Raw genomic sequence first — 14,666 nt, 5'->3', positions numbered from 1 at the left:
GAGTAGCTGGGACTACAGGCGCCCGCCACCTCGCCCGGCTAGTTTTTTGTATTTTTTAGTAGAGACGGGGTTTCACCGTGTTAGCCAGGATGGTCTCGATCTCCTGACCTTGTGATCCGCCTGTCTCGGCCTCCCAAAGTGCTGGGATTACAGGCTTGAGCCACCGCGCCCGGCCAAAAAAAATTTAAAAATTAGTCAGGCAACAGAGAGAGACCTTGACTCAAAAAAAAAAAAAAAAAAAAAAAAAAAAAAAAAAAAAAAAGAAGAGAACCAGAATGTGAATATTTGGCAGATTTCTTTTAGATCCAGGTCCACACAATTGTCCTTTCTTACTCCAACTAGGGGGATACAAATAAAATGGAATGGCTGGGCTTGGTGGCTCATGCCTGTAATCTCAGCACTTCCGGAGGCCGAGGCAGGTGGATCACCTCAGGTCAAGAGTTCGAGACCAACCTGGCCAACATGGTGAAACCTTGTCTCTACTAAAAATACAAAAATTAGCCAGGCATGGTGGCAGATGCCTGTAATCCTGGCTATTTGGGAGGCTGAGGCAGGAGAATTGCTTGAACCCGGGAGGCAGAGGTTGCAGTGAGCCAAGATCATGCCACTGCACTCCAGCCTGGGTGACAAGAGCAAGACTCTGTCTCAAAAAAAAAGAAAAAAGAAATTTCAGTGAATGAACTAGAAGGATATCAAAAAAATGATAAAGCAGCTTCAGGGAATATGCCTACTGTGGAAGGCATAGAAATTATTTTCTCAGATCCTACTCAGATTTTTTTTTTTTTTTTTTCAGAGACAGGATCTCCCTCTGTCACCCAGGCTGGAGTGCAGTGGCATGATCTCAGCTCACTTCCACCTCTGCCTCCTGGCTCAAACGATCTTTGTATTTTTAGTAGAGATGGGGTTTTGCCATGTGTTGCCCAGGCTGGTCTCAAGCTCCTGGGCTCAAAGGATCCACTCGCCTTGACCTTCCAAAGTGCTGGGATTTTAGGCGTGAGCCACTGTGCCCCGCCCTATTCGGGTCTTAAGGCAGAAACAAAAACAGTAGCAACACCAACAAAAAGCTCAGCAATAAAACAAAACACATGTTTGTGTAAGCAGAGATATGATATAAGAAGGAGCCAAGAAGGCCTAGAGGTCCCTGGCACAACCTCTTTCCCAAAGCTGGAAGCAGCTCTAGCAGCCGGGTGGCTTCCTGTGGACCCACCTGTGATGGGAAGCGCTGGTGGTCAGGCTTCCGAACGAGAGGCAGTCCTGGCTGTCCTGTAATTCCCACCAGGGGCCCTGGTTTTGCCTTCTAGGGCCCAGAAAATAATCATGCTCTTTTTTTTTTTTTTTTTTTTTTTTTTTTTTTTTTTGAGACGGAGTCTCGCTCTGCCGCCCAGGCTGGAGTGCAATGGCCGGATCTCAGCTCACTGCAAGCCGCACCTCCTGGGTTCACGCCATTCTCCTGCCTCAGCCTCCCAAGTAGCTGGAACTACAGGCGCCGCCACGTCGCCCGGCTAGCTTTTTGTATTTTTTAGTAGAGACGGGGTTTCACAGTGTTAGCCAGGATGGTCGCGATCTCCTGACCTCGTGATCCGCCCGTCTCGGCCTCCCAAAGTGCTGGGATTACAGGCTTGAGCCACCGCGCCCGGCCATGATCTCTTGTTTCTATTGCAGCTCCATCAGATGTTGAGGGCAGTTATGGTGGCCCTGTCCAAATCTCAGAATCCCTCAATTACTTCACACGATGTGGTTCTAGACCTCTGTCTCTGTGCCGCTACCGCCACAACCCCGTGCTCCCGCACTGGCAGCCTATAGACAGTTCCACATTTGGTGTGGCAGAAAGAGCACATGCTTAGGAATCCTGTCACCCAATCAAACCCGCTTTGATTGCTAACTCTGACTGTGGTCAGATTGTGTGACCTCTGTGAACCTCAGTTTCCACATGTGTAAAACAGGGGCATATAATGGGATCTGTGGAAGGAATTAAATGAGATCATAAGTACTTACACCACCTCCTCCTAAAATCATTCCTTGTTTCCTCATTCTCTTTGGTTAAGCCAGGAGAGGAAAGAAAGGGTAGGGGCTTAAATCTGCCAAGGCTACGTGCTTGGGCTGCTCTGACCTCGCTGGGCTACTCTGACCTCACTCAGTGACCAGCAGGGTCAGCTGCATTGCAGGGACATGCCATGTCCTCAGAGCCGGATTGCAGAGCCCAGCCTTTTAAGGCTGGATGACAGGATTTAGGTCAGACATACCTGGTATGGTGTCAGGAACTGAAACTTTAGGTTCCTCACCCAAAATGAGGCACCCTATGATTGGGACATTAAAGTTATGTTACCTTTTTTTATCTGGCACATTTAACTGTGGTCTCAAAATGGGGGTTTTCCATGTTCTGTTGCCATAACAACTTTTTAATTTTTGTACTTAATACCATCAAAGGATGCTGGGCGTGGTACCTATAAACCAGCATTTGGGAGGCTGAGGCAGGAAGATTGCTTGCACCCAGGAGTTCAAGACCAGCATGGGCAACGTGGCAAAACCTCATTTCTACAAAAAAATACAAAAATTAGCTGGGCATGGTGGTGTGTGCCTGTAGTCCCAGCTACCCAGGAGACTGAGCCAGGAGGATTGCATGAACCTGGAGACAGAGGTTGCAGTGTGAACTGAGTTCCTATCACTGCACTCTAGCCTGGGTGACAGAGCCAGACCCTGCCTCAAAAAGAAAAAAACAAAAACATCAAAGGTAAAATACCACATCTCTGAATGTTTGAAAATAAAGATCAATTTGGAGAGACCCAGAGATTCAGCATTTTTTTCTCTCTCCACTTTCACGTTAATCAGTGAGTCAAATCAACATAAGACCACCGTGTCTTCTAGAAGTTTAGAGCCAAGTTGGGTATTTGGATTCCTGACTCTTTATCCTCCAAATAACCATTGCATTTGCTTAGAATGGTTTCCTGTTACATGAGCCTGTCCTTTGCTATTTAGATGAGAAAAATATGAGCAAATGTATGAGGAAGTTTTCATGACATACATACATAGCTATGGATTCAGGCCCTGGGCATCAGGGCTCTTACTTAATGGCCTGTTGTTTAAAGTGAGCTCACTGTGGCTGGGCGCAGTGGCTCAAGCCTGTAATCCCAGCACTTTGGGAGGCCGAGACCAGCAGATCACGAGGTCAGGAGATCAAGACCATCCTGGCTAACACGATGAAACCCCGTCTCTACTAAAAAACACAAAAAACTAGCCGGGCGAGGTGGCGGGCGCCTGTAGCCCCAACTACTTGGGAGGCTGAGGCAGGAGAATGGCGTAAACCCAGGAGGCGGAGCTTGCAGTGAGCTGAGATCCGGCCACTGCACTCCAGCCTGGGCGACAGAGCGAGTCTCCGTCTCAAAAAAAAAAAAAAAAAAAAAAAGTGGGCTCACTGTGATTGAGCAGATCCGAAGTGGCTGCAAGGTTTTTCAGAGCATTGTCACAACCAGTGGGTCTCAAACTTTGGCGAGCATCAGAGTCACCTGGATGACTATTACAGCACAGATTCCTGGGCCCTGACCCAAAGACTCTGACCTCATAGGTCTGTGGTGGGGCCTGGGAATGTGCATTTCTAATAAGTTCCCAGGTGATGCTGAAGCTGCTGGCTGGGAGACCTCCACTGTGAGAACCAGTGATTGCCTGCATCGTTTCATCCAATCTTCTCCACGTCCCCATGGTTTATAACACTTTCCATTTACAAATGAGCTAAGTGAGCCTCAGGGAGGTTGTCTTCCCTCTAGAGCAGTTATTTTCAGAAGCCTTTATAAACCGCTGACGGGTGAGTTCATTCACGAGTAGAATTTAGACAGAAAAACGTAATAACAAACATACTGAGCACTAGCTTACCACATGAGGCATCAAACCAGATATTTGATGTTCTAGAATCCCCATGACAACCCTGGTCAAAATTATGCCCATTCTAAAAGTGAAGAAACTGAGGCTCAGGGAGGCTAAAGAAGTTGGCCAAACCTGACAGAACCCAGGTCCTGTATCTCTTCACTGCTCAGGAACCTGAGGAGGAGCAGGTGAATCAGCTCTAGGAGTCTGTTGTGCTGCACTCATGGCCAATTCCTGGGTGAAAACCCCTGTGAATGAAAAGGGGGGGTGTGGTGACTTCAGACAGAGACGCAGTCACAAAGAGTGACTTAAAAGGAAATATTTGTGTTCATGGCTGGAACTTCAAAATGTTAGGTCATTAAATTCTTCAATTTAAGAAACTCATTTAGATGTCCAGAGCTTGATTATGAGCCAGACCTTATCTGTGAATAAGTTTTAATTCTGCAAAGACTTCTTTGTGCCCACAATGTTGAAGGTGTGGGGCTCTGTCCAGGCAGAAATGGAAATCTCTCGGAGCTGGCTTGAGCTTGGAGGCCCCTGTCTTGCAATTCCAAACACTTGCTTGGTTCTCAGAATAGGTAAACATTAAATTCTTTAAGAAAGGAAATGAGCCGGGCGCAGTGGCTCAAGCCTGTAATCCCAGCACTTTGGGAGGCCGAGACGGGTGGATCACGAGGTCAGGAGATCGAGACCATCCTGGCGAACACGGTGAAACCCCGTCTCTACTAAAAAATACAAAAAACTAGCCGGGCGAGGTGGCGGGCGCTTGTAGTCCCAGCTACTTGGGAGGCTGAGGCAGGAGAATGGCGTAAACCCGGGAGGCGGAGCTTGCAGTGAGCTGAGATCCTGCCACTGCACTCCAGCCCGGACCACAGAGCAAGACTCCGTCTCAAAAAAAAAAAAAAAAAAAAAAAAAAGAAAGGGAATGAATTAAGAAGATGGTATTAACCATTCTTAAAGTGATAGGGCTTAAAATAGTGGTAGTGGTAGCTGTGTTCTCACTAGTACGTACTATGGGTTGCCTCTATTTAATGTGATCTATAAGCATTATCTCACTTGTTCTTCATGATACTCCTATAAAATCTACTTTGATTATTTTGCAGATGTGGAAACTTAGACACAGAGAAGTTAATTCACTTGCCAGGGGGTCACAGAGCTGATAAGTGACAGAATCAGCACCAGGAGCATCTGGCTATATGGCCTGTGCCCTAAGCTCCTATGCCACCAGTCCCTCTGTTTTTGTGCCTATACTCTGACCTACATTAGGGTTGTTATTCATTATTATTATTATTACTATTATTGAGACAGAATCTCACTCTGTCACCCAGGCTAGAATGCAGTGGTGCAATCTTGACTCACTGCAATCTCCAACTCCCGGGTTCAAGCAATTCTCCTGTCTCTGCTTCCAGAGTAGCCGCGACTACAGGCATGCGCCACGCCTGGCTAACTGTTTTGTGTTTTCGGTAGGGATGAGGTTTCATGTTGGTCAGGCTGGTCTCAAACTTCTGACCTCAAGTGATCCACCTGCCTTGGCCTCCCAAAGTTTTGGGATTACAGGCGTGAGCCACCATGCCTGACGCATTATTCATAAGCAACTAGTCCTCAGAATTGCAGGGGTGTTCTTTCACGTGAAATGCTTGCTTTGTGGATCACATCGATTCTTACTGATGTCTACATTCTCCTTCCCTCAACTCTTCATCAAGTAGGACTGGGGTCAGGGGTTGGCATCTCTGGGGCCTGAGCTTGGGCAGCGTATTCTGCACAAAGCATGTGGGGCACCAAACTCAGGTCAAGTCTGTTAGCGAAAGTCAAGCTTCAAAAGGGAGGGATACTAAGTATGAAAGTCCACAGATAGATCAAGATGGAACCATGGAGGCTGAGCTGAGAAGCCCAGGGTCAGAGCAAGAGAGCCTCTGTGTAACGGCCAAGATCTGTGGATTGCACTTTGGTTCTTGTTGTGGCGTGTTGTGTGGATACCCTGGCAGTCAGGGTGGACAGTAACACCTTTGCTTTTGCCCAGGGTTTCTAGGAGCCATGGTTCATGCTCTGGAGTGCTTTTCTTGGCAGAAGAATGTGCCAGCCATCTGGACTACAAAGACACCAGGCAGCACCTGCTCTGCACTGAATGGCATTCGTGTTTTGAGTCTTCTGTGGATCATCTCGGGACATACCAGTCAGATGACTGCATGGCTGTCTTTGGGTGCGGAGAGTTGATGAGCCTTTACTCTGGGAGCAGTCAGGGAAGAGACGCTCTTTGGTATGGCGGGATCATGGTGGCCAAAGGATGGGGGTCTGGCAGCCTTCCCACGAGCAACCTTTCTTCTGTTTTAGAGACACTGTGTGTGACCTCCTATCATTAAGGTTTCCAGGCCAGTGTCTAGTGGCTCATTTTACTCCCTCTAGGTACAAATCAGGCACCTGGCTGCCAGGTGAATACTGATAACTGGGTATTGTATTTTCGTTATCCAAAAAGCCAAGTTCTCTGTCATCATGGTTAATGAAGCCAGGACTTAACATTTATTTTTCCTTGAAAAGCAGACAAGCATAAATAAAAATGGTCCACTAATATCAAATCAGTGTTTCTCCACCTTCTTCCTGCTGCTACCCTCCTGAAGTGCTCCTATCAATAATAGTGGTACTCTCTAAACAGGGGGCAAACACAGCCAGGGCAGATGGAAGAAGCCTCCTGGGCAATCTGTACCAGCCCATGATAGGTAGTGCTACAGTCCAAGGGGCTTGTGGCCACTGTGAGTGCACAAAGGAGCTTAAAGCTCCTGAACGACCGTTAGGGACCTCAGTCACCACCTTTTATTTCCAGTCTAACTTCTCCTCCTACATGAATTACAGTGATTCTTCTTCTTCTTCTTCTTTCTTTCTTTTTTTCTTTTTTTTTTTTTTGAGACGGAGTCTCACTCTGTTACCCTCTGGGTTGGAGTACAATGGCGTGATCTCGGCTCACTGCAACCTCCACCTCCCAGGTTCAAGCGAGTCTCCTGTCTCAGCCTCCCAAGTAGCTGGGATTATAGGTGTCTGCCACCACGGCTGGCTAATTTTTTGTATTTTTAGTAGACACGGGGTTTCACTATGTTGGCCAGGCTGGTCTCAAACTCCTGACCTCGTGATCCACCTGCCTTGGCCTCCCAAGTGCTGGGATTACAGGCGTGAGCCACTGGCCCGGCCTATAGTGATTCTTAAAACCTGCCAAGTACAACCAAAAGTTGAAGGTGTTCCTTTTGCTTTTTCTGAAAAGAGAAATCACATGATTTTCTTCTATGAAACAAAAGACACTGCTTTTAATGTTTGTTACAGATAATGTGCTTGAATGGAAAAGCAGAGTGCTTAGAAACCCACTGTACATTTACTCTCGGAGTGGTCCCTTCTATCTTGGAGTTGATACATTTTTCCTGATCAGGTAATAAGGTTGAACTACGTTTTCACTGCTGTGGGCTTGTGGTGTTTGTTCTGGGATGTGTGTATGCATATGTGTTACCATTCTCACTCTAATGAGAAAAGCTGAATAACCCACATTTATTCACCTGGGCCTTTGTCCATTTCTAGACGGTACTGTTGTCGTCACAAGAGACTCTCCACTGTATGTTCCATTTATTACATGAGTTAGGATGGCTCTATAACACACGCCTCTTACAAATATTGATTGTATTCATCAAAATTGTTTATTTCCGTGCTTCTTGAAGTCTGGCCCACAGAGTGGTACAGGTGCTTGATGAAGTTCTGAATTCTCACTATAGTGAAATGGGAAAAATTCAGAAAATGACATGATGTTTCATAAAGTTATGTTTATTTATATGAACTATTAAGAGGTAAAATTTCTTAATTGTTTGAGAAGTGTTGGGCACTGTGGTAAGCACTTTGAAATAGTATCTCATTTAATCCTCATGAAAATTCTAATTTTTGTTTTTAAAAATTGGGGTAAAATTTACATAACAAAATTAACCACTCAGTGTAAAATTTCAGGCATTTAATACATTTACAATATTGCGCAACCCCCTTCTTCTTCTTTTTTTTTTTTTGAGATAGAGTCTCACTCTGTCATCCAGGCTGGAGTACAGTGGCGTAATTTCGGCTCACCACAACCTCTGCCTCCTGGGTTCAAATGATTCTCCTGTCTCAGCCTCCTGAGTAGCTGGAACTACAGGCGCTTGCCACCACACCTGGTTAATTTTTATATTTTTAGTAGAGATAGAGTTTTGCCATGTTGGCCAGACTGGTCTCGAACTCCTGACTGCGGGTGATCTGCTCACCTTGGCCTCCCAAAATGCTAGGATTATGGGAGTGAGCCACTGCACCCAGCCTGTGCAACCACTTTTATCTACTTCCAAAGGTCTGAGAAGGCTTGTCTGATGGAAGAGGTGCTATTTCAGCTGGGACCAGAATGGCAAGAAGGAGCTGGCCATGGGAAAATCTGACATAAGAAAGTTCAGGCAAAGGGTCAGTTAGTGCAAAAGTGCTCAGGCAAGAGTGGAGGAGCCTTGTTAAGGAGAAGAAAGAAGGGTGAAGCTTAGTGAAGGTGAGGAACGTGGCAGAAAACCCAAGAGAAGGGCAAGGGTAGACCTTGGGGGACCTTGTAATAACACTAAGGAGTTTAGACTTCAGTCTTGGTGGAACGGGAAGGAGTGAGAGAGCTTGTTTTAATCTGGACAGTGATGTGATCTGATTTATTTGAAAGATGATCACTCTGGCTCCTATGTGAGTAATGCACCTAAGAAGGTCAAGAGTGGAAGCAGGATCGACGAGGCAACCTTTGCCTTATTTTAGATGAGAAATGGTAAGGCTGGGGTGGTGGTGGCTGGAATCAAGAAAGAAGGTCACATTCGGGATGTGTTTAAGATGAGGAATTGCTGAGGCTTGTTGATGCATCAGATGTGACGTGTGAGAAAAGAGAGGAGTTGAGGATGATTTCTAGATTTTGGTTTCAGTGTCTGAGTCAATGGTGATGGCATTCCTTAAGATGGGAAAGATGGGAGGAGAAACCAGGTCTGGAGGGAAAACCAAGCTTTCTGTTCTGGATGAATTAAGATGAAGAGGCCTTTTAGACAGCCATGTAGAAATGTCAGGTGAGCAGCTGACGTATCATAAGTCATATCGTAACTCGTGATATAGCTGACATTCGTAAGTCATATCATAACTTGCGATATGGTAACTGACATTCATAAGTCATATTATAACTTGTGATATGGTAGCTGACACTCGTAAGTCATATTATAACTTGTGGTATGATAGCTGACATTTATTTGTAAGTCATATCATAACTCATGATATGATAGCTGACATTCGTAAGTCATATCATAACTCGTGATATGGTAGCCGACATTCGTAAGTCATATCATAACTCGTGATATGGTAGCCAACATTCATAAGTCATATTGTAACTTGTGATATGGCACCTGACATTCGTAAGTCATGTCGTAACTCGTGACATAGCTGACATTCATAAGTCATATCATAACTCGTGATATAATTGACATTCGTAAGTCATATCATAACTTGCGATATGGTAACTGACATTCATAAGTCATGTTATAACTCATGGCAGCTGACATTTGTAAGTCATATTATAACTTGTGATATGATAGCTGACATTTATTTTTAAGTCATATCATAACTCGTAATATGGTAGCTGACATTCATAAGTCATATCATAACTGTGATATGGTAGCTGACATTCGTAAGTCGGGAGATCAGTGGAAACATCAGATGTAAATTTTGGAGTCCTTGGGATATAGGAGGCATTTAAAGCCACAGTATTGGCCGGGCGCGGTGGCTCAAGCCTGTAATCCCAGCACTTTGGGAGGCCGAGACGGTCGGATCACGAGGTCAGGAGATCGAGACCATCCTGGCTAACATGGTGAAACCCCGTCTCTACTAAAATACAAAAAACTAGCCGGGCGAGGTGGCGGGCGCCTGTAGTCCCAGCTACTTGGGAGGCTGAGGCAGGAGAATGGCGTGAACCCGGGAGGCGGAGCTTGCAGTGAGCTGAGATCCGGCCACTGCACTCCAGCCTGGGCGGCAGAGCGAGACTCCGTCTCTAAAAAAAAAAAAAAAAAAAAAAAAAAGCCACAGTATTGAATCTGATCACATTAAGAGGAGAATGGAATGACCGATGGGGACTAAAGGCCAGGACCTCTGGTGTTCCAACCTTTAGAAGCTGAGAAGAACCCACAAAGGAGTCTGAGAATGAGTGACCAGTGAAATGGGGCACAAGTCAGACACTGTGGGGACCAGGAAGCCAAGAGAAGAAAGCACCTCAAGAATGCTGTGGTCAGCGGGGCCCAATGCTCCAGGAGTTCATTGTGTAAAGAAACAATCTTTGACTTTGGCAACCAGAAGCCTTTTGGTGACATCGTCAGGAGCAGGGTCAGTGGCGTGGTGGACATGGAAGTCTGGGGGAGTGGGGTGAGGATGGGAGGATGTAGACACAATGACTTTGGATAACTCTTTCAAGATGTTTTGCTGTTTTAGGGAGCAAAGAAATGGAGTGGAGCTGGACTCTGTACGGGGCACAAAGAAAGGTTGTTAAAAGAGAAAGGACTCAAGACATACCTGTGGTATGCTGAGAATGACTGAGGAGAAAGGGGCAAACTGATGGCTGCTGGAGATGCTGTTGTCGGCCAAACTACAACAGCCACAGAGCAATGTTTTCGTAAGTGTCCCCATTTTTTTAAAAAGGCCACTAAGGCCGGGCGTGATGGCTCACACCTGTAATCTCAGCACTCTGGGAGCCCAAGGCAGGCGAATGGCTTGAGGCCAGGAGTTCAAGATCAGCCTGGACAACATGATGGAACCCCGTTTCTGCTAAAAATACAGAAATTAGGTGGGCGTGGTAATCCTAGCTACTCAAGAGGCTGAGGCAAGAGAATCGCTTGAACCCGGGAGGCGGAGGTTACAGTGAGCCAAGATCGTGCCACTGCACTCCAGCCTGGGCAACGGTGAGACTCTGTCTTGGAAAAAAAAAAAAAAATCATTAAATTCAAATGTGTGTGACCCACCCAGTTAGGGGAGAGCTAGTTCCCATGCTGCACAGAACAACGGTAAGGGATTACTAATCACCAGCCACTTTCTGTGGCACTTACCTCCCTAACAGCCTGGTTGCTTGATTCCTCTTCTCCTTCAAGTTTTTACACTGCAAAGCCTTCCTTCTCCCCTCTCTTTGAAGTGAAACTACGCAGCCTTCTAGACTTCTTTTTTTCTATTTATCCACATACTATAGCTGCCATTTTTGATTGATTAATTGTCTCTGTCCTTTCAGTAGAATGTAAGGCATAACATTTGTTTTTCTGTCTTGTGTACTGCTGTGTCACCAGGTCACTGAAGCAGTGCTAGCCACAGAGTATGTTCAATAAGTCATTGTTGAAATGGATGATTTCTTGTCTTATCTCCAGAATCTGGTGTGATAGTTTCTTGTGGTAATGCTGAGAAAGAGGGATGCAGAATGAGCTCAGACCTATCCATTAAGGATCGTGCTAGGAGGTGGCAAGTAGCCCAGACAGGCCAGGCTCAGGGTCCACAGTATGCAGCAAACCAGCAGTGATATGGGAACCCCTGGGCTCCAGACTTTCCAAGAGGGCAGCACTGGGTCTCACCAGGCAGAGGAAGCCCAGCTGCAGAAGACAGGGAGTGGGCCCCTGGAGAATGGGGAGTCTGCCCACAGGGCAGCAGGCAAAGACCAGAACTCTGTTCCCTATAAGCCAGGCAAAAACGACTGTATGCTGGGATGGGACTGACTGTCAGGGTCCAAGCCCTGGGAGGGACACTGGCACAGACAGATCAGGATGGCAGGCACCGAAGCCAAACTCAATCTGGAGACTAGAAAAGCTGTCACTAGGATGGAAAGATGGAGGGCACGAAAGGCCACTGGTCATCTCTGGGTCATCAGTGGGAATCAGAAACACCAGAGAAGCCACCAGGTCAGTCCTGAGATATCTAAAGCACAGGCCAAGGCTATTGAGATACCAAACAGCCCAGAAAACTACAAATATGTAAAGACGACGTATCTGCCACCTGGATTGGTCTGGGGTCAGGGAGGGCCGTGCCTTGCCTTATGTCAGTGGTCCTCAGACAGTCATCCCGCTGCAAATTCACCAGCATCACCTGGAATTGGTAGAAGTGCAAATTCTTGGGCACCACCCCAGACCCACTGAATCAGACTTTCTGGGGGCATGGGTCCAGCAATCCGGACTGTTAGAAGCTCTCCGGGTTGTGCCTGCTGAAGCCTGAAAAGCTCTGTGTGAGCCCAGACAGGAAGAGCTGAGGCCAACAGAGGTGGCGGAAGCCAGGCAGATTCTGACAGCAGCCTAGAGACGGAGAAGTACATTTCTTTTCTCTTTATCTCTATTTGCTTCCATTTCTCACCATCAGTCTCCGTGACTGTCTTTTTCTCCTTTTCCTTCCGTTTTTATTGTATTACTTTCAAAGGTTCACATTTTCTTTTGAACAATGGAACCATTATTAATAGTATTAATACCTAGTATTGCCATTATGCTAAGAGCTTGAAATCTTTTATCCCATGCAATTCTCACAATAAACCTATAAAGCTGGTACACATATCATCCCCATTTTTACAGATGAGAAACTTCTTGATGTTCAGTAATGAGGTGATTTGTCCAAGTCTACACAGATAGTAAGGTTAGAATTAGAGCTTAAGTATAGCTTGTTTCACAAGGAAACCACGTCTTACTCACTTTGTCACTGATATTTACATAGCAAAACCAAAGCCTTCTGATTATCTTGAAGAATAATTAGTTGGCGAGTGTTTTGTAATCCTCTCCCACCTCTCGGGCTGACTTCATCTATCACTAGTGCATGCTTTTCTCTGTTGCAGTGTGTTCAAGTCTTTGGGTCTTAGCCCCGTGGAGCTAGTTATCTTGCTTACAGCCTGTTTTCCTGCCAGCCTTTCTTGTAGCCCTCTCTTGATGAACTTGCAAGCTGGGAGGTGCATGCCCACACACACAACGAGGCCCAGGTTTTGCTTAGCAACCGTGCTGGCAGAGCGGGAGCCGGTCACTCTGAAAAGAAAGAATTGCCCTGATTTATCCTTTCCTGAAATTAAGAGGAGGCCGGAATCAGAATTGGCTGCCCTGCCTCCCCCTCTTAGCACTGTCTTTTAGATGTCTCTATAAATTTTGTTCCTATTTAATGATTCCAAGTTGCTGCTTTTCAAAGGAAAATCTGGCAGGCAGAGAATAGAGACATTTTCCAACCCTGCCTGATCCCTTCCAAGTCCCACCCAACCCACGGCTTTGTTTCGCAATAGGAAATACATTAGCTCCTTAGGGAAACACCCACAAGGATCGCTGGTACACATGTCAAAAGGTTGAGCAACTCACATACTTGCTTACCATCCAGTTGCAATTAAAAGGCATCACTTTGGTTTCTTTAGCTGCACATTCTGGGTAATGAATTTGTCATCAGGGTATGTTGGTTAAGAATTCTGCGATCTTGGGCAACCCTCTTAATAATCTGTAGGCCTCACTTTTCCCATCAGAGAAGCAGGAATGATAGTATCTTCCTTTTTACCTAATAGAGCTGTTTATTCATCTATTCAATCATTCACTCAACAAACAACTATTTATATATTTTTTTGAGATGGAGTCTCGCTCTGTCATCCAGGCTGGAGTACAGTGACATGATCTCAGCTCACTGCAACCTCCGCCTCCCAGGTTCAAACGATTCTCCCCCCTCAGCCCCCTGAGTAGCTGGGACTACAGGCCTATGCCACCACACTCAGCAAATTTTTATATTTTTATTAGACGTGGTGTTTTGCCATGTTGGCCAGGCTGGTCTTGAACTCCCGTCTCCCAAAGTGCTGGGATTACAGGTGTGAGTCACTGGGTCTGGCCAACAAACGTTTTTTGCAAAGTAGTTTGGTACGACTGGAGAAGGAAAAGCAATCTCCTTAGTGAAAGTACTTTGAAAGTCATGTGCTTCTACACAAATGGAAAGTCTTGGTGTTATTATTTCAAAAGACACAATGGTGGTCATTAATAGTGTTCAACAAATCTTTCTGTCTCCCTCCCTTTTGGGCACTTGGCAACATTCCACTTCCTGGCCCCACTGTGATTGGGTGGGTCACATCATTAGTTCTGACCAAGTGGTACCTGGTATTGCCATTATGCTAAGTGCTTTAAACTCTTATGCTAAGAGCTTTAAACGTGACTCTTTTAGATTAGAGGGTTTCATTGCTAGTTTGTGGCCCTCCAGAAGGCTGTTGTCATCTTCTATGGTCACTGGTGAGGTTTCAGACGGTGGCTGCTCTGTCAACCTGGGCATGCAGCATGAGCAAGAACAAACCAATTGTTTTTGGCTGGGTGCGGTGTCTCACACTTGTAATCCCAGCACTTTGGGAGGCTGAGGTGGGCGGATCATGAGGTCAGGAGTTCAAGACCAGTGTGGCCAACATGGTGAAACACCGCCTCTACTAAAAATACAAAAATTAGCTAGGTGTGGTGGTAGGCGCCTGTAATCCCAGCTACTTGGGAGGCTGAGGCAGGAGAATTGCTTGAACCCGAGAGGCGGAGGTTGCAGTGAGCCGAGATTGCACCACTGCACTTCAGCCTGGGTGACAGTGCTAGACACCATCTAAAAAAAAAAAAATTCTTGGCTGGGTGCGGTGGCTCAAGCCTGTAATCCCAGCACTTTGGGAGGCCGAGACGGGCGGATCACGAGGTCAGGAGATCGAGACCATCCTGGCTAACATGGTGAAACCCCGTCTCTACTAAAAAATACAAAAAACAAGCCGGGCGAGGTGGCGGGCGCCTGTAGTCCCAGCTACTCGGGAGGCTGAGGCAGGA

The 14,666-nt window shown here is 46.3% G+C and overlaps 1 protein-coding gene across 1 annotated transcript in view; it reads left to right on the top strand.

The window, feature by feature from the left end:
- Positions 1-14,666, top strand: part of LOC108541037 (nose resistant to fluoxetine protein 6-like) — a 79,445-nt gene that overhangs the window by 39,007 nt on the left and 25,772 nt on the right. Inside the window, exons 6-7 of the mRNA XM_017890449.1 lie at positions 5,879-6,058; positions 7,168-7,270. Of these exons, the coding sequence (XP_017745938.1) occupies positions 5,879-6,058; positions 7,168-7,270 (283 nt within the window). The remainder of the gene's footprint in view (positions 1-5,878; positions 6,059-7,167; positions 7,271-14,666) is intronic.

This window comes from Rhinopithecus bieti, unplaced genomic scaffold (assembly GCF_001698545.2).
Source record: "Rhinopithecus bieti isolate Rb0 unplaced genomic scaffold, ASM169854v2 scaffold_17861, whole genome shotgun sequence".
Taxonomy (NCBI): Eukaryota; Metazoa; Chordata; class Mammalia; order Primates; family Cercopithecidae; genus Rhinopithecus; species Rhinopithecus bieti.
The sequence above is the reverse complement of the archived record's forward strand: the minus strand, read 5'-3'. Positions and strand labels throughout refer to the sequence as shown.